This window comes from Elgaria multicarinata, chromosome 3, assembly GCF_023053635.1.
Source record: "Elgaria multicarinata webbii isolate HBS135686 ecotype San Diego chromosome 3, rElgMul1.1.pri, whole genome shotgun sequence".
Taxonomy (NCBI): Eukaryota; Metazoa; Chordata; class Lepidosauria; order Squamata; family Anguidae; genus Elgaria; species Elgaria multicarinata.
This window is the reverse complement of record NC_086173.1, coordinates 162643797-162666817: the sequence shown is the minus strand read 5'-3', so window position 1 is coordinate 162666817 and position 23021 is coordinate 162643797. Positions and strand designations below refer to the sequence as shown.

General features: G+C 45.7%; 2 protein-coding genes across 5 annotated transcripts in view; one reads left to right on the top strand and one right to left on the bottom strand.

Moving 5' to 3' along the window:
* The window catches only part of LOC134396293 (zinc finger protein 420-like), a 162263-nt gene that overhangs the window by 119885 nt on the left and 19357 nt on the right, over nt 1-23021 (bottom strand). The gene's annotated exons all lie outside the window — the stretch shown is intronic.
* Nucleotides 3879-15534, top strand: LOC134396378 (gastrula zinc finger protein XlCGF26.1-like). 4 transcript variants are annotated; one of them, XM_063122859.1, is made up of 6 exons: nt 3879-3900; nt 4622-5138; nt 6694-6814; nt 8082-8167; nt 9063-9183; nt 12558-13662. In XM_063122859.1, the coding sequence occupies exons 2-6, from the start codon at nt 4725-4727 to the stop codon at nt 13556-13558; spliced, it is 1743 nt and encodes a 580-aa protein (XP_062978929.1). In that variant the 5' UTR covers nt 3879-3900; nt 4622-4724; the 3' UTR covers nt 13559-13662. The 4 variants fall into 4 exon arrangements, with proteins under 4 accessions (XP_062978929.1, XP_062978930.1, XP_062978928.1 ...); XM_063122860.1 differs by lacking the exon at nt 3879-3900 and adding an exon at nt 15409-15534 and having other exon boundaries at nt 3967-5138; nt 12558-13320; XM_063122858.1 differs by lacking the exon at nt 3879-3900 and adding an exon at nt 3968-4180.

Sequence of the window (23021 nt, the reverse complement as noted above, 5' to 3'; positions counted from 1 at the left end):
CCTGAAATTGCACACCTCTGCCTTAAGCCATGTCTTCCCTTTTAGTAATGTCTTGCTCTGCTTCCTCATGGATTATGTATGTTTTTCAGGCCCTTTCCTCAAGCATGTCAACCAACACAGACAAAGTTTCCAATGAACTAATTCAAACCAAACACTCCCAAGTGCAAGGAACCAAGCAATTTAAAAAGAGTTTCCTCCCCCCGCCCAATATTATCAATCCTTACAAATTGTTATGAGCCTTGTAAATTATTATAAACTGTTACGAATTATGTCCATCTGAATACCTGAGGAACACTTCCTGTTTGAAGTGAAATTTCATTGGGGGTCTGTAGTAGTAAACTGCCAGATAGAACTGGTGTGTTTGATAGGGCGACCATATGAAAAGGAGGACAGGGCTTCTGCATCTTTAACAGTTGTATAGAAAAGGGTATTTCAGCAAGGGTCATTTGTAGGCATGCAGCACCTGGGGAAATTCCCTCTTCATCACAACCGTTAAAACTGCAGGAGTATAGCTAGAGTGACTAGATACAAAAGAGGGCAGGGCTCCTGTAGTTTTAACTGTTGTGATGAAGGGGGAATTTTACCAGGTGCTGCATGCCTACAAATGACACCTGCTGAAATTCCCTTTTCTATACAATTGTTAAAGATGCAGAAGCCCTGTCCTCCTTTTCATATGGTCACTCTAGAAAACTTGTAGACTTCCAGATACAGCTGTAGATTCCGTGGTATAACTCTTTTTGTGGAACTGATTGTTAAGGCCTTCGCTGATGTGGCTGGTTTTTAAAAATTATTATTATTATTATTATTATTATTATTATTATTATTATTATTTGTATCCTGCCTTTTGCCCAATGCTGGGCCTCAAGGTGGCCTTACAAAGTTTAAAACATACATTGGGGGGGGGGGGAACAAAACCAAAAACAGTTAAAATACACACCAAAATTATAAGACATTAACATAGATGGAGGGCCAGGTTATTCTCCAAAGGCCTGCTGGAACAAAAAAGTTTTAGCCTGTTTCCGAAAGCCCATCAAGGAGTGAGCCAGCCTAGCTTCCCCGGGAAGAGAGTTCCAGCGCACTGGAGCAGCCACCGAGAAGACCCTGTCCTGCGTTCCCACCAAGCGTGCCTGTGAAGAAGGTGGGACTGAAAGAAGGGCTTCTCCAGAAGATCTTAAAGCACAGGCAGGCTCATAAGGGAGAATATGTTCTTTCAAATAACCTGGACCCGAGCCAATTGACTGTTCATATAATTATTTCAATTAATTACTCAGTTTAATTGTACCATTTCATATTATAAATTTTGTATAAAAAGCTCATTTCTGGTCCAGTGTATTGTTGCTTGGTTCCTTGCACCTGGAGCGTTTGGTTTGACTTCTCTCTTCATGAGTTACATCCATGACATCCTGCTACTTGCATAAGTGGTTAAGATATGTGTGTGGACATGTGAGTGATCGCATCAGGAGATGGTAATTCCCATAAAAATCTTGATCCGCTGATAAAGGCTTTGTGCCACACTCTACGGGAAGTTCTGCGACTATACAGAATCCTCCACCTTTACAATGGCTGAGGCTGTTTTGTTGCCATACTGGTAAGCCAGCAAATTTGCTATTAGGATTAGAGGGGTTAAGTGGGGCCCTGCAACCAAAAGTTGCAGTGTGGACAGCTTTTGTTCAGCATTTCAACTGCCCACTCTGTCCCACCCCCCAATCAACATTCTGTGCCTACTAAGCATGCTCAGAGATTATTGGACTGATTCTGGGATGGAAGTGGAGATGTGAACTACATTAAAATCTTCAGTTTTTCTATTTCAATGGGCAGCTCTCACTTCTGTGCCTGGGGACATTTAAAACCAGCTTCTCAGGATGTATGAGGAAATGACTTAGCCAAACAATGGGATGTTTCTCTCTACCCTTTTTATATTTATGTATATCTTTCCCCCTCCTTTACCAGCTATTCCGTTCTATCTCTTGCTCCCATCTTATTTTGGTTTTTCTTGCTCTCAGCATTCAGACAGTATCCTGTGGACCCCTAAGCATGCTGAGGTTGTCCTCCTTAAGGTTGATGTTCCAAAGGTTTTTTTTGTATTTCTGTAAACTTCAGGGTTCTGCTGAGTCTGTTGCTATCTCCCTCTGCTGTTTTGGCTACATAAGCAACCGGAGAATTGAGATCGCTATTACAATATACAACTTGGGATATGCAACAAAATGTTACACGAATGTTTACAGCAGCTTTCCTCAATGTGATGCCCTCCAAACGTTTTGAAGTACAAAACGTACTTCAACGTACTCCAGCAGTCATCTCGCTGGAGCAGATGAGAACTGTGCACTAAAACACAGGGTTCAGTACCTTGGACAGCACCTTCTGCATTCTGGATGGCGCTGACTGAAACCCAGAATGGATTCCCAGACCCACTGAAATCGGAGACCCCAGCCCCCACTAAAAACAGAATACGGAAACTCTATGAGTATGGATGTGATTTATGATTTCATGGTCAGTTTGGGGGAAATCCTCTGTAAAAATCCAGAGGATTCATGAGGATCCATGTTCCACATCCAATTTTTGTATCATGGTGGCGCCATGCAGCATGGGATCCATGATTGTTATGGTTTGGTCTGTGCACGTGGATGTAATCTTTGATTTGGAAATGGTTTAAGAGGGATCCTCTGTAAATAATCCAGTGGAACTATGAATATCTGTGCCCCATATTCATGTTTTTATGCCATGCTGGCTCTGTGAAGTATGGAATCCATTATTCATATGGTTCAGTAGCCCATTGGCATGAATGCAGTCTGCTATTTGATCGTGGTTTCAGGCAGATCCCATGTAAAAATCCTAAAGATACAGACCTTGGATCCAACTTTTTGTGCCATGGCAATGCCACAAATTGCTGAACTGGTCACTTTTATGGTTCATTCTGTAAAAACATAGGGGATCTGTGATTTATTGGTGGTTTTGGATGGATGGTGAGCTGTGTTCAGCTTGGTAGGTCCAAATTGTGCCATCAGGTTTTTTTTGTATTTCTTATGTTTATATCCCACCTTTTCCTCCAAGGAGCCAAGGTGGAATACATGATTCTCTTCCTCTCCATTTTATCCTCATAACAACCCTGCGAGGTAGGTTAGGATGAGGGTCAGTGACTGGCTCAAAATCACCCAGTGAGCTTCATTGGCCGAGTGGGGACTAGAACCCAGATCTCCCGAGTCCCGGTCCAACACTCTAATCGCAACACCAAAATAGTTCCCTTTGCCCATTCCTTAATTTCCCTCCCCCCCCCCCCCCGGTTATAAGATCTGGCTTAACGTGAGGCTGAATCAGGATAAAAGTATCTCTTGAGTGTAAGTGCCCTGATGCTTCTGACACTCACTCTGTGGTATAATCAATCAGAGTGCCACCCTATGCATATTTAGACCCCAAAAGTCCTACAACTCCCAGCATCCCTCAGCATTGGAGAATGCTGGGAATTGTAGGTCTTTTTTTTTCTTGGTTAAACATTTATAAGGATTGCCCTTAAGATGAGAAAGTGTGGATTCCTAGAGAAGCATTCCCCCAAGCGTAGATTGTTGGACTACAGCTCCCATCACCCCCAGCAAGCATGACCCATGACCATCCTGGCTGGAAATCCTGGGAGTTGTAGTCCACGAACCTGCAGGGCAAACAGCTTGGGGAAAGCCGCTCTGAGTTTTATACCTCAAATTTTTTTCTTCCTTCCCTATTTTTCTCCCCTAGGGCACTTGCTATATTTCAAGTCTATGGTTCTATCATCTCTATGATCTGTACGGTCCGCCCGCCTCTAGCTGCCATCTTGAGGCCGGGCGGAAGTGGCGACCTCCAGGCGACGTCAACACCGCTTCTCCGTTCTGTGTCTTTTGCCCGTCCCGTAACGAGGCCTTTGGTCGTTAGGTAACCTTGGTGACGGAAGTGGAGCCTCACTTCCGGGGTGAAACGGCAGCAGTGCCGGAAGATGAATGGGGGGCTGGGGGCGTGGCCCTAAATCTTCCCTTTGCAGTGGGGCCTTCATTGGGGCGAAGGGGAACCCCACACCTCCCCCCCAAAGGGCTTCAGTGGGGGGAAGCCTAAAAGCCCTTATCCCAGTTAGTCCAGGCAGGTAGCTGCAGATTATGAGGTTGGGGGGCTGAGAAGACCCCTAAGTGAAGGTGGCCTGTGCAGCTGACCCATTCAGGTAGCATCTCTCCTGCTGCACCAATAAACCAGAAGACTTTTACAGCATATCCCTTAACACAAGGTCTTTGGGCTTTGGACTGATTAAAACCGGTTTCAAGCTGGTTTACATTTGCGTAGTGTGCTGAAGGAGGAGAGGGGAGGTTTGAAGTGAAGCAGGAGCAGCTATTGTGGGAGAGGGATGAAGGGGTGACAAGAAAAGAGGGTGGATGTTCGGGAGAGACCGAAGGCCGGGGTGCTCTACTTTGAAACCAGGTGAAGCCTTGAGGGAAGCAACTCCCACCACCACCCCAGTCTCTAGTTTCCGCTTGAGTCTTCGCATTCACCTCCCTTCCCACTTGGTGGCTATCAGAAACCCATCTGCTTTTTCTTTGTGGAATATCTTCCTTCCTGCTTTAAGAGCCTAATAGTTCACTCACAACACGCTGTTTTTTTGTGGCAGGAGTCGGCAGCACCGGCGATTCAGGCAGCCCTAAGAAAGAACGTGGCAGGAGGGCCAAGAGTTCGTCGTTGGTCCTGTGGTGGGCTTGGAGCCAAAATCGGAGATGGAAGAGCAAGACCCAGCTGGCCCTGAAGCAAGGAAAGGCTCTGACACTGTCAAGGTTGGGAGCAGTGGGGAATCCCAGGGGGAAACTATGCAGAAGATCCAAGGTGAGGATACTCTCAATCCTGATGTAGAGCGCCAGGGCTTCAGGCAGTTCGGCTACCAAGAAGCCGAGGGCCCCCGAAAGGTTTGCAGCCGACTCCACCGTCTCTGCCGTCGGTGGCTGAAGCCAGAGCGACACACCAAGGCTCAGATCCTGGACCTGGTGATCCTGGAGCAGTTCCTGGCTGTCCTTCCACTGGAGATACAAAACTGGGTGAGGGAATGTGGAGCAGAGACCAGTTCCCAGGCGGTGGCCCTGGCGGAAGGTTTCCTCCTGAGCCGGGCAGAGGACAAGAAGCAGGAGGAACAGCAGGTGAGAGAGTTTCATCTTGGTAGATCCAAGGGGCTATCAATATTTCCAAGGTGAATGTGAAAACGGGGTGGGGTGGGGTGGAGACAGTGGAAGCAAGCGTGGGAGCAGCCTTGGGTAGGAGGGGTGTGTATATGTGTGTGTGAGTGAGGGTATTTATATGACGGGTGAATGAAGTGTGTGGTTGTGTGTCTATGAATGCATGTGTGTGCGTGTATTTTGGGGTGGGTGATCCTGAGAGTATGTGTTTTTGTGTGCGTGTTGGCAGTGTGTGTGTAGTTTTGTGTGTGTGTGAGCAAGGGGAATGATTCGTGGGTGAGATATTCCTATTTGCAGGAAATAAATGTGAGCAAACTCATTCTCTAAGAATTTATTTAGAGATGATTTGAGGGAATTTTATTTATTTATTATTGTATTTATATCCCGCCTTTTTTCCTCCAAGGAACGCAAGGTAGCATACATAATCCTCCTCCTCTCCATTTTATCCTCACAACAACAACAACACTGTGAGGTGGGTTGGGCTGAGAATCTGTGACTGGCCCAAAGTCACTCAGTGGGTTTCCATGGCTGAATGGGGACTAGAACCCAGATCTCCTGACTCCCAGTCTGACACTTTTGCCACTACACCACATTGGCTTAGCTTTCTGGAAAACAGGTTTTGCTGGAACAGAAAACTAGCTTTAAGGCAGTACCTTCGTCTTGCCACCTCACCCGTTTGCTTTTCTTTGATTGTTTTGTTGGAGGACAACATTGTAATACATTCATGTATGAATTGACTTATTAGCGATGTTTATTTGCCGCTTCTGATTTGAATAAATCCTGATGCGGCTTAGAAAAAGAATATAAAAATTGCACAGTGGTATCATATTCGAGGTTCATTTGAAGATAGCTCATGGCCATGTGAAAGGCAAAGCAAATGGAGGCAATTTCGATTGATGCCTAAACAACACCAGGGTTGAGGCTTGACATGATGGTTGGCCTACAACTCCCATGATCCCTCACTATTGGCTATGCTGCCAAGAGCTGATGGGAATTGTAGGAGAAAACTTCTGGAGGGCCCCAATTTGCCCACTTCTGGTCTAGGGAAAGACATTCGTTGAGGTAACCTCGTCCTGAGCTGTATACCACTACCAATACTTTAAACCTAGCTCAGGAGCAGACTGGCACCCAGTGCAAATGTTTTAGCACAACCCATCAGTCGCTGGCGCATTTGGCCTACCAGCCTTGTTATTTGTGCTTCTAGCCATGCAGTGACAGGGCCTCAAATGGCAGCCATGGATCCAGGAGCACCCTGAAACTGTGGACTGTAATTCCTCTAATTCGGGGATCTGGCAACCATTCCTGTGCAGCGCCTCCATTTGATCCATAATTGCCACATCTCCCAGCCCCCATGTTGGGACTCTCCCTCCCTTCTGCACTGCTGTTCCGTGACAGTGCCCCAAATTCAGATGTGCCCACAGGACCCAAAAGCTTGGAGACCCTGTCCTAGACCTTGTCCTTAGCCATTCCTTTTTCTAATTCTTATCTCTCTTTGCGATTACTGCTATTTCTGGGGCAGGTTTTGCTGGCAGAAGAGGCCATCGATATACCCGAGGCGGAGAAGACTCCATTGGATTCGAGGCAGAGGAAACTGTCCAGGCAGATCATGCAGGAGGGCGACGGAGGGCCCACTTCACTGGGTAAAGGGTTAATGGAATAGAAACAGGAAATGACCTACTCAAACAGTAAGATAGTTGGCCTGCTCTTCTCAATTAAGCCTAAAATATGTGGGCTACTTTTATGTTCCCCTGAGTTCATTGGTCCCCAGCAAGTCTTTCATTTCTATAGTTTAAGATTGTACGTATCAAAATTTCTAAGACAGTGCTTCCCAAAGTGGGCAGTACTGCTCCCTTGGAGGTAGTGGGATTGCATAGGGGGGCGTTAAGAGCTAAGGCGGTGGCAGGGGGGTGCTAAGAGGCAAAGGGGCGGCAGGGGGGCGCTCGAGTTGGTCTTTTCCGAGACGCACCTCTCCAGAAGATCTTAAAACCCAGGGACATTTTTATGAGAGAAGGTAGTTTGGTCCCAAGCCATATAGGCGAAGAATCCACACATGTATTAATACAGTTTAAGAAGAGTCCTTGTAATGGTGAATTGAAATGTTTCAAAAGCACCAAAATGCTAATTAAGAGACATACCTTGCTTGGTGTGCCCCGCCACGCCGGCTGCAAAACAGAGCGTTCGCTCTCTTTTCACTCCCTCCCTCGGCAGGCCTGCGGCGGGTGCTTCGGATTTTGAATAAATATTCAATTCATTGTTAATATTTTGAATTTTATTGTTATTATCTTCTTTAGTGGATCGTTGAAAACCGCTATTCTGAATAATGATTTTTATAGTGTAAGGTAGGGGGCACTGGGCATGAGTTTGTGGAACCAAGGGGGCGGTTACCTGAAAAAGTTTGGGAAGCACTGTTCTAGGATATATATTGAAATATTTGGAATTCACCACTGGTTTATATAGGCAGCTCTTATATCTGTCTCTGGGGTCATTTAAAATACCTTCTCGTTGAGAACCAGAAAATGACCTATCCAGACAAAGAGGTGGTTGTCTCTATCCTTTTTTTCTATCTATGTATCTCTTCCTTCCTCCTCCTCTTCCTCCTCTTCTCCTCCTCCTCTTCCTCCTTGCATTCGTTTATCATTCTCCCCCCCCCGCCCCCTCCATGAGATAATATTCCAAGGCCATTGAATCCTCGCTGGCCTGTTTTGATAGGTTTGAGCCCACTTAAGGTTTTTTCCTTAAGATTTTTTCGTACACCTGCAAATCTCAGTTTCCTCTAGTGTGATGACCTTCCTTGTTGTGCGTAGCTGGTGCAGTTCATGCTACATATGCAGAAGAATGGGCAGGCCTGGATGAGGAGCTGATTGTACAGTAAATAAATCTTCTCTTCCCTTTTTGTGTCGCTCACAGGAGATGGACCGAGGAGGAGGACAGAATGTATGAGCTCATCTCCTCGTCGCGGTGGGCTGGGAGCAGCTTCTTTGCGACTGGATCAGGTACGGGGGGATGATAACTGGGGTGCTGGAAAGTGGGCAGCCCGGGTACCTCGTTCCTCTGCACAACTCCTGAAATAATTTTTTATTATTATTTATTTATTTACACTATTTATGAACCACTCCCGAACTAAAAGCGATTCTGGAGCGGTGTACATAGGGGTAAACAGTAAAAAAGAAAAGAAAGAAGATTAAAAAACCAAATTAAAATTGTTCAGTTTAAAACAAAGGACCAATAAAAACAGTAGCTACTCAGTTGGGGAAGGTTTCTTGAAATAGGGTTGCTTTCAGGAGGTGCCGGAAATAGCCAGTGTTGGCGCCTGCCTGACCTGAAAGGTTGTCACACGGAGGAGGGCCAGGACCTCTTCTCGATCCTCCCAGAGTGAAGGAGATGGAATAATGGGCTGAAGTGACAGGAAGCCAGATTCCGGCTGGGCATCAGGAAAAAACTTCCTGACTGTTAGAGAAATATGACAATGGAACCAATGACCTAGGGAGGTTGTGGGCTCTCCCACACTAGAGGCCTTCAAGAGGCAGCTGGACAACCATCTGTCAGGGATGCTTTAAGGTAGATTCCTGCACTGAGTGGGGGGTTGGACTAGATGGCCTTATAGGCCCCATCTAGCTCTACTACTCTATGATTCTATGCACCTCCAGCGGCAGGGAGTTCCAATGGGAAGGGGCCACCACACTAAAGGCTCTTCTGGTGGATTCCAATTGGGCCAAAAGTGTCTCTTAATCTATCTCTTTCCCTAAGCTGCCCATTGAGTGGGCTGAGAATGCCACACATGGAGATTTATCCTCCAGGACAATCCCCTAGCTACATAATTTTCTTTTCTGATGGTCCTTAGGAGAAGCACTAAATGTTTTCGCTCATAGATGTCATTCCTTCTTTCAGGTGACCTTCAAAGAGGTGGCTGTGTATTTCACCCAGGAGGAGTGGGCCCTGCTGGGTGCAGACCAAAAAGCCCTGCACAAGGAAGTCATGGAGGAGAACCTTGGGATCATGGCCTCTCTGGGTACGGCTCCCTGTGTCTCATGATTGATAAAATAAATTTACGAGGGATCAAAAAAATATCCTTGAAGCCTCTTTGGCACTCTTGCTCCATTTGAGAAGCCCCCGTCCTTCTCTTCCTGCCTGGGCGGCTTCTGGGGTCTCTTTTGAGGTTGACCTAACTTGGTAGACCTTTGTCAAAGCCACAGTAGATGATTTCAGCAGCTGCTTCTGGAGGAAGTGAGATTATTATTTATTACATTTAGATACCACCCCATAGCTGAAGCTCTCTGGGCTGTTTACGAAAATTAAAAACAGTGAACATTAAAAACAAATATACAAAATTTAAAACCATAAAAAGCATAAAAGCAGACAATAACCATTTAAAACAACTATTCTGGGGTCAGTTAAAAAAGCATATGCTGTTGAATGTCTGGGAGAAGAGGAAAGTCTTGAACTGGCACCGAAAAGGTAGCAATGTTGGGGCCAGGCGAGCCTTTTCGGGGAGGTCGTTACAGAGTTGGGGGGCCACCACTGAAAAGGCCCTCTCCCAAGGTTCGAATCCTATATGCCCAACTCAGCTTATTTATGATACCATCTGAATGTTGGGGCACTGTGACTGATGAGGAAGCCCCGTTTAATTAAGTGGGCCCAAATCGTGAGTGAACATCCCTACGATGCTGCTGAAAGAGAGTAGAAGACAGAGGCCCAAATTCTGAACCATAATTTCCCCCCACAAAGCACGAGGAAATACCCATTTCGCAGAAGGCAAGCCGGCGCTGCACAGAGATGTACAGCGTGCCTGGGCAGATGTGAAGGGACGTGTCCTTGGGCACCATGTCAGGGACTCCAGGATTACAATAAGGTTTTCAGGAAAAATGGATCCAGTAGGTTTTGGTATAGCTGGAGTGGGGAGGGATAAGAGGGCATCATAAATTAGCTTAGTTGGGCCCTGCTTCATCAAAATGTGCTTGATCTCAATTGAATTAACCATGGGTTTTATTCGGTTCCCCCATTATTATAATTATTACTTTACATTTGTATCCCGCCTTTTTCCTCCTTCAAAGAACCTAAAATGGCTTGGACGGTCCTCCTCCTCCTCTCCATTTTACCCTCACAACAGCCCTGTGAGGTAGGTTAGGCGGAGAGTCCTGTGACTGGCCCAAATTCACCCAGTGAGCTTCATAGCTGAGTGGGGACTAGAACCTGGGTCTTCTGAGTCCCAGTCCAACACTCTAACCACTAGGCCACACTGGCTCTCTTAAATATTCTGCCTAAAATATTGGTGGCCTTTTGGTTATTGCACGTTTTTCCTCCCAATGTGCAATGGCAAAGAAGCCATCAGACTATTGGCGGTTGGGGCGAAGAAGAGGTGTGTGTCCAGGGAAAGGGCCATGGCTGTCTGGCAAATCTGGAAGGCCAGAGATGATCATAAAAGCCCATCTAGCGAAAAATGCAGGGCAGAAGGACAGAGGAGGTCCCCTCCGCTGCTTCTCCCACCCTGCATTGAATGATTGGAAATCTCCGAGTCCAGCAGCTTCTGATCATTGAGGGCGCAATGGATAGGACTGTGCCCTTAGTTCCTGGTTTTTAAATTTACAACTTTCTAACAATGACCAACTTGAATAGAATAGAATCAGGAGGGGCCAGAAAGAGCGGGTCTTTCATCCAAGCAGGCAGAGGTGCCCTGCAGTCCCATCTCTCCAACTGCTATAGCTTAACAGTGGTTCACCTGTCCAGCTAGGTGATGTTCACCTTGTTCTAAAGCAGGTTGCACTCCTCCTAAAGTAGTTTGGGGATGCTCTTGGATCCAGAGTTGTCACTTGAGGCACAGGTGAACTCAGTGGCAAAGAGCACCTTTCATCAGCTTAGGCTGATACACCAACTACGCCCTTACCTGGACAGAGATAGCCTAGCTACAGTTATTCATGCTCTGATAACTTCTCGTTTGGATTACTGCAATGTGTTATACGTGGGGCTGCCTTTGAAAACGGTCCGGAAACTTCAACTGGTACAAAACAGGGCAGCACAGTTACTAACAGGGACTGGCCGACGAGACCACATCACGCCAGTCCTTTTCCAGCTTCATTGGCTGCAAGTCCAGGTCCGGGCCCGATTCAAAGTGCTGGTATTAACATTTAAAGCCTTAAACGGCTTGGGGCCAGGCAATCTGAAGGAACTCCTCCTCCCACATGTACATGCCTGGACCCTAAGGTCATCCTCAGGGGTCCTTCTCCGTGAGCCCCTGCAAAAGGAAGTGAGGCAAGTGGCTACCAGGAGGAGGACCTTCTCTGCTGTGGCACCCTGGCTGTCAAATGAGCTCCCTAAGGAGGTTTACCTGGCACCTACACAGTTACAAGAAGGGTGATACTTGGCTCAGCAATACTACAAACAAAAAGGATCTTGGAATTATTGTAGATCACAAGCTGAATATGAGCCAACAGTGTGATATGGCTGTAAGAAAGGCAAATGCTATTTTGGGCTGCATTAATAGAAGTATAGCTTCCCAATCACGTGAGGTACTGGTTCCTCTCTATTCAGCCCTGGTTAGGCCTCATCTAGAGTATTGCATCCAGTTCTGGGCTCCACAATTCAAGAAGGACGCAGACAAGCTGGAGCATGTTCAGAGGAGGGCAACTAGGATGATCAGGGGTCTGGAAACAAAGCCCTATGAAGAGAGACTGAAAGAACTGGGCATGTTTAGCCTGGAGAAGAGAAGATTGAGGGGAGACATGATAGCACTCTTCAAATACTTAAAAGGTTGTCACGCAGAGGAGGGCCAGGATCTCTTCTCAATCCTCCCAGAGTGCAGGACACGGAGTAACGGGCTCAAGTTACAGGAAGCCAGATTCCGGCTGGACATCAGGAAAAACGTCCTGACTGTTAGAGCAGTACGACAATGGAATCAGTTACCTAGGGAGGTTGTGGGCTCTCCCACACTAGAGGCTTTCAAGAGGCAGCTGGACAATCATCTGTCAGGGATGCTTTATGGTGGATTCCTGCATTGAGCAGAGGATTGGACTCGATGGCCTTGTAGGCCCCTTCCAACTCTGCTATTCTATGATTCTATTATTCTTTTAGATGCCAGGTGAAGACCTTTTTATTCTCCTAGTATTTTAACAATCTATTTTAAATTTGTATTTTTTAATTTCTACTGATTTTATCTTGGTGGTGTTTTTATATTATGGTTTTATACTGTTGTTTTATACTTTGAATGGTCTTAGTTTTTGTGAACCGACCAGAGAGCTTTGGCTATTGAGCGGTATAGAAATGCAATAAATAAATAAATAAATAACAGAATGGGTCTTCTAGATTAAAATTAGCTTCCATCGTTAATTCTTTGATTTCCTGTTCTTTCTCACTTGCGCTGTGGCCAATTGTCTCTCTTCTTTCCGGTAGGTGATGTACGGGAGAACGAGAGCGAACTGCGCAAATTGCTGTTGGAACGAACCAGATGTAAACCATGTAAATGGTTGGAGTGTGGAAAGACCTTCAGTCAGGAGACAGATCTCACTTTTCACCAGCAAACTCGCACAGGGGACGATCCATTTAAATGCTCAGAGTGTGGAAAGAGTTTCAACCGAAGGTCGTACCTTTTGAAACACGAAAGAGTTCACACCGGGGAGAAACCATTTCAATGCTTGGAGTGCGGGAAATGTTTTGCTCACAGCTCAAACCTTAAGTCGCACAAAAAAACTCACACAGGAGAGAAACCGTTTAAATGCCTGGAGTGTGGAAAGAGTTTTGGTATGAAAAAAAGCCTTATGGATCATCAAAGAATCCACACGGGGGAGAAACCGTTTAAGTGCCCGGTTTGTGGAAAAGGTTTCAGTCGCAACACAAACCTCGTGTACCATCAGAGAATTCACACAGGGGAGAAGCCGTTTAAATGCCTTGAATGTGGGAAATGCTTCAGTATAAATGCAAGCCTCATGTACCATCAAAGAATCCATACGACGGAGAAGCCATTTAAATGCTTTGAGTGTGGGAAGAGCTTCAATCGGAGATCATACCTTATGAAACATAAAAGAATCCACACAAGGGAGAAACCACTTGAATGCTTAGAGTGTGGAAAGAGCTTTGCTGGAAAGGCAAGTCTCCAGGACCATCAAAGAATCCACAAAGGGGAAAATCCATATAAATGCTTAGAGTGTGGAAAGAGCTTCAACCGAAGGTCGTACCTTTTGAAACACAAAAGAATTCATACCGGGGAGAAACCATTTCAATGCTTGGAGTGCAGAAAATGTTTTGCTCACAGCTCAAACCTTAAGTCACACAAAAAAACCCACACAGGAGAGAAACTGTTTAAATGTTTGGAGTGTGGAAAGTGTTTTGGTATGAAAAAAAGCCTTGTGGATCATCAAAGAATCCACACGGGGGAGAGACTTTATGTCACATGAAAGAATCTGCACAAGGAAGAAATCATTTAAATGCTTAGAGTATGGAAAGATTTTTGGTGGTAATGCGAGTCTCGTGAACCATAAAAAAGAAATCACACAAGGGGGAAACGATTGAAATGTCTGGAGTGTGGAAAGAGCTTCTCTAGAAATGCAAGCCTCATGTATCACCAGAGAATACACACAGGGGAGAAACCATTTAAATGCTTAGAGTGTGGAATGAGCTTTATTTGGAATCCACAACTTATGTATCACCAAAAAACTCACGGGAAAAACCATTTAAATGCTTTGAGTGTGGTTTAATTAAGACGTCTTCTGAACAGTGTGTTTCAGGATGGAAGGCTTCCCCTCCACTTTTCGCATGCCAGCCCAACTTTACTTTGATCTCTCCCTCGGTTGCGAGGGGGAGATTAAACACGAGGCGGGTCTTGCAGATGAGCTACGGTCCTTCAGGATGTACTGTGATAAAAAAAATCAAACAATGCAGGAATTAGGAATTGATCCCCCTAATAAACCGTAGCGTAGCTGTTTCACACTGCAATCTCTGCAAACCACTCTTGAGGTTATCTTAAGTTCAGTCGACTGGTTTCTGAACATTGTCATTGCTGATATGAGACTTGTGTCCGTTCATTCCTTGGCACGGGTTGCCCAGCTTGAATGCCGTAGGGCATTGTTGACAAATGACGGTGTAGGTAACATTGGAAGACCGGCAAGTGAATGCACCCCTGATGTTGCGGGTGATGTTACTAAAAAGATCCCTGCTGGATCAGACCCAGGGTCTATCTAGTCCAGCACTCTGTTCACAGTGGCCAAGCAGCTGTTGACCAGGGACCAACAAAGCAGGATATGGTCCAACAGCACCCTCCCACCCATGTTCCTCAGCAAATGGTGCACACAGGCTTACTGCCTCAAATATTGGAGGTAGCACACAACCAGCCATTGATGTAATGATGTATTGGAGTTGGCCTCTGGGGGTGCCACAGGATCATCAGGTGAGCATTTTATAGCATGCTCATTACTGGGCGCTCATGGAGTTTTGCAGGTTCTATTCCCGACGCTGTCCGCCTCCCATGTGTCTCCCGCCCCTTCCGTTCATTTTTCTTTTCACAAAAAAGAACCCAGTTAGTCCGATTTATTTTTAGAAACAAAATGTGCCGCGATCTGCTGGTTGCAGGAGAAGTGGCGCAATGAAAACGGCCCACTGAATGAGCCATGTGGTCATTGTTTTTACTTCGTCTTCTCAGTTGAGAAAGAGGAAGTATTGTGCGACAGAAGCGGCGGGTGGAGAAGCGATGGTGGGGAACTGTGATTTTCCCCGATGAAGCTCAGTCTCTGTTACATAATATGTCATTACTGGTGAATACCTTGTTTTCATTTGACTTCCACTGCCAGAAGAAAAAGGAAACAAGTTCTTGGGCACTCCTAGGCTCCTGTCTCCTAGGTTGTGTGTGTATTATATGTGTGAGTTCGGAGGGCCGGAGTGGTTGTACTATTTCCTGCCACTTGTAACCCACCTGGATTATTATTTGTTTAAAAGCCGGATTATAAATCTAATGAATAAAGGAATGAATGAAAAAGATGTCAAGTGATTTCTCAAACAAACTTTATTTATTTATTACATTTATATCTCACGTTTTTTTCCTCCAAGGAACCCAAGGCATTGTACATAATCCCGCTCCACTCCATGTTATCCTAACAACAACCCTGTAAGGTAGGTTGGGCTGAGAGTCTGTGACTGGCTGAAAGTCACCCAGAGGGTTTCCATGGCCGAGTGGGGACTAGAACTCGGATCTCCCGACTCCCAGTCCAACACCTTAACTACTACACCACACTGGCTTTATTTGTCCCACACGGAGTCGTGGGGAGTTAAAAATTTGTCTTTCTCATCCATCTTTCTGGAGAAGATTATGTACTGCACAGGATTTACATGGGAGCCAGTTCATACTAGATTTGGCAAGCTGTTTATGTAAGCACTGACACAGTTGTGTTGTGGCTGACCAGGTTGAATAGAAAATGTACTTACAGACAGAAATCCAGGTCGCAGAAGGGATCTATCCAACTCAAATACTTAGAATCATAGAATAGTAGAGTTGGAAGAGGCCTCTAAGGCCATCGAGTCCAACCCCCTGCTCAATGCAGGAATCCACCATAAAGCATCCCTGAGAGTTGGTTGTCCAGCTGCCTCTTGAAGGCCTCTAGTGTGGGAGAGCCCACAACCTCCCTAGGTAACTGGTTCCATTGTCGTACTGGTCTAACAGCCAGGAAGTTTTTCTTGATGTCCAGCTGGAATCTGGCTTCCTGTAACTTGAGCCCGTTATTCCTTGTCCTGCACTCTGGGAGGATCGAGAAGAGATCCTGGCCCTCCTCTGTGGGACAACCTTTTAAGTATTTGAAGAGTGCTATCATGTCTCCACTCAATTTTTTCTTCTCCAGGCTAAATATGCCCAGTTCTTTCAGTCTCTCTTCATAGGGCTTTGTTTCCAGACCCCTGATCATCCTGATAAAAAAAATAAATACACCAGGCAAAATGTCATAATGTCCTGTATGCGAGAATGTCTCCTTGAGTGCTTCCTTCTTATCTAACATAAACAAGAGCCCTGGCTCCAGTGCTCTGCTGTGTCAAAGTTAACTTTTGTAACTTACTGTCAGGCCAAAGGTATTGTTGACAGAACAGAGAGAATTGTTAAGCATAATTAGCTATGCCCCAGTGTTATGTTCTGATTGGTTAATGCTGCTACAGGGCCCTGCCCCTTGCAAACTCAAATACTGTACCATATTCCCTATGTCTTTTGTCTGATTGCTCCCTTTGAAGAGACCAGGCCTTGATTACTAATCAATAAAGCGCTTTTGAACCCTCTGTCGCTGGAATGGTGGAGTCGTGCTTAAGGGCTGTTTGGATTTCGTCCTTGGGTGAAAAGAACATTGATCTAACACTATCATGTCTCCACTCAATTTTTTCTTCTCCAGGCTAAACATGCCCAGTTCTTTCAGTCTCTCGTCATAGGGCTTTGTTTCCAGACCCCTGATCATCCTGGTTGCCCTCCTCTGAACACGCTCCAGCTTGTCTGCGTCTTTCTTGAATTGTGGAGCCCAGAACTGGACGCAATACTCTAGATGAGGCCTAACCAGGGCCAGATAGAGAGGAACCAGTACCTCACGCGATTTGGAAGCTATACTTCTATTAATGCAGCCCAAAATAGCATTTGCCTTCCTTGCAGCCACATCGCACTGTTGGCTCCTATTCAGCTTGTGATCTACAACAATTCCAAAATCCTTCTCATTTGTAGTATTGCTGTGCCAAGTATTCCCCATCTTGTAACTGTGCATTTGGTTTCTATTTCCTAGATGTAGAATTTGGCATTTATCCCTATTAAATTTCATTCTGTTGTTTTCAGCCCTGCACTCCAGCCTCTCAAGATCACTTTGTAGTTTGTTTCTGTCTTCCAGGGAATTAGCTATCCCACCCAATTTTGTGTCATCTGCAAATCTGATCAGCGTTCCCTGCACCTCCTCGGCCAGATCTATATATATATAAAAGCCCAGAGGCCTCCTCCAAGCCTCTTATTCAAATAGGAGAAGGCAGAGGCAGTGGATTGGCCTACTGGTTGGTGATGTCACAATGGCATCGCTAACCAGTAGGCCAATCCACTGCCTCTGCCTTCTCTCCTATTTGTATGTTTAAAAATTCTGAGCTCACAGGGCCTTCTATGGAAGTTCCAAGAAAAATAACCCATCTACCAAGAAAAATAACTGCCATCTACCAAGAAAAATAACTGCCATCTAGGGAAGTTCCAAGATAGAATGCCAGAGGGCGCCTCCAAGCCACTTCTAGGTTTTGCCCTCTGGCGCCATCCAACAGCGTTTCTCGGAACTGCGGCCTTCTATGGACGTTCCAAGTTCCAAAGAAAGATCACTGCTAGGAGCTTCTGGCCTAGCAGAGGGGCCAAAACTCACCAACCTCCTCACCAGACTGCTCCTCTACACCTGTCAAACGACGGGCTTTTTTGCTAGTCCTTAATAAAAATATACATTGAGAAAGTATATTTCAATTTTTGTGGGAACACATATGACAGCTCAAACATGGCCTATCCATCCTTACCCAGTGAGGTTGTGTTATGGAAAAATAACTGATTTCCCACTACTCCCTTCGCCCATCTCTTCTCTCCCGTCCTTCTTCCAAGATCCCTCATTTCCCTTTCCCTAAATGCCATCCTTGGGTGATTTCTAAGTGGTTTAGACGAGTAGAATAGACCCCCTACTCCCAGGTAGGAGAGAAAAGTCCCATTTACCTATTTGGGTAAGGTCGCTTACTCAGGGGTAATGGACGAGCCCTAGCCGCTGGTTAAATCGCCAGGCGCTTCCTTGCGCAGCTGGCATACACACACACACACACACACACACACACACACACACACACCTCTTATTTCCTTTCCCCACAGCTCAGCGGGAAACCAGGGAGAGAAATAAGATCTGGGAAACTCGCCCATCAAAAGGAATATCAGGCACCAGCTTGAGGGCTGGGGGCTTCTTCTTCACCTTCCTTTCCAAACGTTCCTGCGGGAATTTGGGAAGGGAAGGTGGGACAGGAATGTCCCAGGGGACACTGCGAAGGGTGTGGAAACCAGGGAGGGAGTGGTGGACAGGGATTAATTAAAGACAATGGAATACGTGAGAGGAAGGTCCCAGGATTCCTTACTAAGGGAATCATGTAATAATGGAGTTTTGCAAGGTCGTCTCTCCCCATCTGGGCATGTCAAGAAAACAGGGAGGAGGACCAGCTGTGACAATTTGAGCTAGCAACCAATTATTTGCGTACAATGTTTCCCCCCTGTATAAAATGAAACATAAACTTCTGTTCCGGGCCTTTTCCTTTACATTGGCAAGGGAAAGGGACCTTCGTACAAAGAGATTGTTGGTACCTGAGGTGGAAAATAAACTTTCCTTTTGAAACTGCGCCCGGATGCCTTTTTTATTTGATTTAATTGGGTTGTGATCCACAATTTTTCTAACAGTTGCACCTCTGTCACCCTCCTGCATAACCAACCTGGAGGTGTGTGAGGGGGAGTTTCTTCACCTGAAGCCCACAGTTCAAGGCCTTCACCTGGTTTAGAAGAAAGATGCAACCTCATCTGTCCTTAACTCCCCCCCCCACTGTTCCCGCCATCCCTTCGTCCCTCTGCTTTCGTTTCACCCTCCCCCCTCACTCACTCCTCTTTCAGCACACCATGCAGATGTAAACCAGCTTGAAAACGGTTTAAATCAATCCAAAGCTAAAGATGATTTTAAGTTCCCAGGTAGATGCTGAAAGTAGGGTGACCATATGAAAAGGAGGACAGGGCTCCTGTATCTTTAACAGTTGCATTGAAAAGGGAATTTCAGCAGGTGTCATTTGTATGCATGAAGCACCTGCTGACATTCCCTCTTCATCACAACAGTTAAAGCTGCAGGAGCTATACTAGAATGACCAGATTTAAAAGAGGGCAGGGCACCTGCAGCTTTAACTGGTGTGATGAAGAGGAAACTCCCCCAGGTTCTCCATATATACAAATGACACCTGCAGAAATTCCCTTTTCTATACAACTGTTAAAGATACAGGAGCCCTGTCATTATTATTATTATTATTATTATTATTATTATTATTATTATTTTATATAGCACCATCAATGTACATGGTGCTGTACAGAGTAAAAGTAAATAGCAAGACCCTGCCGCATAGGCTTACAATCTAATAAAATCATAGTAAAACAATAAGGAGGGGAAGAGAATGCAAACAGGCACAGGGTAGGGTAAACAGGCACTGGGTAGGGTAAAACTAACAGTATAAAGTCCGCACAACATCAAGTTTTAAAAGCTTTAGGAAAAAGAAAAGTTTTTAGTTGAGCTTTAAAAGCTGCGATTGAACTTGTAGTTCTCAAATGTTCTGGAAGAGCATTCCAGGCGTAAGGGGCAGCAGAAGAAAATGGACGAAGCCGAGCAAGGGAAGTAGAGGCCCTTGGGCAGGCGAGAAACATGGCATCAGAGGAGCGAAGAGCACGAGGGGGGCAATAGTGTGAGATGAGAGAGGAGAGATAGGAAGGAGCTAGACCGTGAAAAGCTTTGAAGGTTAACAGGAGAAGTTTATATGGTCACCCTACTGAAAGGACTTTCTGGTCAATCACACAGCAGGAAAGGCCCTACTGGAATGGGTCAGCTGCACAAGCTGCTCTCCCTTGGGGGAGAAATGGAGGAGGACTTTGTGCACTCAGCACCCCAACCTCACAGTCCACAGCTGCCTGGCTGAGCTATGGACCTTTGAGGACTCTCTGTCGCTCACGGGGCTCCATCTGCCTGCCTAGCTGGCATTTTCCACCAAGCCCCCACTGCACCCCTGGGTGGAGGGGTGGGAGCACTTCCCTTCGCCCCAATGCAAAGTGAACTCACCAGACCCTGCTGCAAGGGGGAAACCTAAGGGCACCCCATGGATCAGGAAGAGGGCAGAGAAGTTTCTCTTAGGAATCCAGACTTGCACATTGTTTTAACTGCGTTGGCTTTTAAATTCTATACTGGTTTTAGCTTGATTAATGGTTTGTTTTTAGCTGTGTGTATTTATGGTTTTATATTGTATCATTTTATCTGTACACCGCCCTGAGATCCTAGTGATATAGGGTGGGATACAAATGTTTTAAATAAATAAATAGCTGCAGTCTCTGATGTTTTTATACTGTTTGTTTTATACTTTGAATGGTTTTAGTTTTTGTGAACCGCCCAGGGAGCTTCGGCTGTTGGGCGGTATAAAAATGCAACAAACAAACAAACAAATAAATAATAAATTGTATATGGTGAAAACTCATGTTACTATCTTAAATGTTGTGTGGCTGAAGTCCCCCTGTATTATCTACTAAGGTGGACTTCTCCAAACTGGTTCCATCTAGATGTGCTGGACTACAACTCCCAGCATTCCTCGGCCAACGTGGCTGACTGGGGGATGCTAGGAGTTGTAGTCCCACACACTAAGATCTCCCCAGTTATTCCACACTCCCAAGCATTTATATGTCTTCACCCTGTGCAAACTGAGTAAAGGTGTTAGCCAAATGGAAGCTCATCCCACACTCCCCATTGAAATCATTCTCTCCCTGTGTGAATTCTTTGATGTGAAATAAGACTCTCCAAAAAACAGCTCTTTCTAGGCACCATGCATTGAAATAGCTTCTCCAGTGTATAAGAAGAACATAAGAAGAGCCCTGCTGGATCAAATTGTCAGGGAAATCCCCTGATCCGATAGAAAGGAAGTCCAGGCAGGTCCCGATGCAAAGGCTTTTATTCAAACTACACGTGTAGGAGACAGACAGCCCTCAGCGAACGGAGGGACGGACTCTCCGTTCAACACCCACATACATTAAACCGTTATATTACAGAGTTGCTAATGATGAACTCATATTTCCCCCCTCCCTCCCGTGATTGATTACAAGTCCCATTAATTTTCCATAAACGAAACAACACTACATACACAATGCCTTTCTTCTTCTTCTTATATTTATTATTATATTTATTTGTATCCCGCCTTTTGCCCAATGCTGGGCCTCTATAGGGTACAAGTGTTACTTTTTGTTCCTGATAAGGGTCACCAAGGGTGGCTGGAAAGTCCCAGAGCCCACTTTGAAACTTCCAAATGTCCAGTTAGGCCCCCCCGACGTGTTTAGGCAAAGAAAAGAGGTGTTCTTTGTCTATACGGAGTGATATCATAGAATCATAGAATAGTAGAGTTGGAGGGGGCCTATAAGGCCATTGAGTCCAATCCCCTACTCAATGCAGGAATCCACCCTAAAGCATCCCTGACAGATGGTTGTCCAGCTGCCTCTTGAAGGCCTCTAGTGTGGGAGAAGAGCCCACAACCTCCCTAGGTAACTGGTTCCATTGTCATACTGCTCTAACAGTTAGCAACCCCACTGAAGGCTCTTTCCCTGGTGGACTCCAATCATAGAATCATAGAATAGCAGAGTTGGAAGGGGCCTACAAGGCCATTGAGTCCAACCCCCTGCTCAATGCAGGAATCCACCCTAAAGCATCCCTGACAGATGGTTGTCCAGCTGCCTCTTGAATGCCTCTAGTGTGGGAGAGCCCACAACCTCCCTAGGATTCCTTTGCCTAGTTTTACCCAGATGTCGTGGTTCCAGAAAAGGTGGGGGCGGAGTGTCAAGGAGTCAGGTGTGCTTGTGTACTTTTTCATGAGACAAAAACCTAGGAAAGACCATTTCCTTGTCAAAACCAAGGGGCCATCTAGTCCAACACTCTGTCCACACAGTGGCCAACCAGTTGTCAACCAGGGACCCACAAGCAGGACAAGGTGCCACAGCACCTTCTCACCCATGTTCCCCAGCAACTGGTACATATAGGCTTACTGCCGCTGATACTGGAGGTAGCACACCGCCATCGGGACTAGTAGCCACTGATAGTATGAATTGTTTGATAGTACTTGAGGCTTCAGCATATACTGAGCCTCTAAGCATGCAAATGGTTTCTCCCCTGTATGAATTATTTGATGAAAATTGAGGTGTATCTTCTGAGTGAAGCTCTTTCAACAGTCCCAAGCATTTTAAATGGTTTCTCTCTGTGATTTTGTGTGTGTGTGACATAGGGGTTGAGCTCTATGTGTATCCCCCCCACTCCAAGCACTGAAATGGTTTCTCTCCTGTGTGGGTTCTTTGATGATATAAGAGTCTTCCTTTCCCACTGAGGCTCTTTCCACACTCCAAGCTTTTAAACGGTTTCACTCGTGTGGACTTTTCGATGGGACATGAGAGTTCTGCTGACACTGAAGCTCTCTCCACACTCCAGGCATTGAAATGGTTTCTCCCTTGTGTGAATCCTTTTGTGGGACGTAAGGTTTGCGCTCTGACTGAAACTCTTTCCACACTCAAAGCATTGAAATGGTTTCTCTCCTGTGTGGGTTTTCTTGTGTGATATAAGGGTTGAGTTCTGAGTGAATTTCCCCCCACACTCCAGGCATTCAAACGGTTTCACCCCCGTGTGGACTTTTTGATGGTACACAAGGCTTTTGTTTATACTGAAGCTCTTTCCACACTCCAGGCACTGAAATGGTTTCTCCCCACTGTGAGTTCTTTGGTTTTCCATAAGATGTGAGCTCCGACTGTAACACTTTCCACATTCCACGCACTGAAATGGTTTCTCCCCTGTGTGAGTTCTTTGGCATGATATAAGGGCTGAGCTCTGAATGAATTTTTCCCCACACTCCAAGCATTTAAATGGTTTCACCCCTGTGTGGGTTTTCTGATGGTACACAAGGGATTTGTTTACACTGAAACTCTTTCCACACTCCAGGCATTTAAACGGTTTCTCCCCTGTGTGCATTCTTGTATGGTACACAAGGGTTTTGTTTTCAGTAAAGCTCTTTCCACACTCCAAGCATTGAAAGGGTTTCTCCCCGGTGTGAATTCTTTTGTGTGACATAAGGTGTGTTCTCTGAGTG

Bases quoted from the DNA above. Each gene is read 5' to 3' on its own strand.
- LOC134396378 (XM_063122859.1), top strand. From the start codon at position 4,725: ATGGAAGAGCAAGACCCAGCTGGCCCTGAAGCAAGGAAAGGCTCTGAC. The intron at 8,168-9,062 runs GTACGGGGGGAT...TCCTTCTTTCAG, and splicing joins CTTCTTTGCGACTGGATCAG to GTGACCTTCAAAGAGGTGGC. The intron at 9,184-12,557 runs GTACGGCTCCCT...TCTTTCCGGTAG, and splicing joins TGGGATCATGGCCTCTCTGG to GTGATGTACGGGAGAACGAG.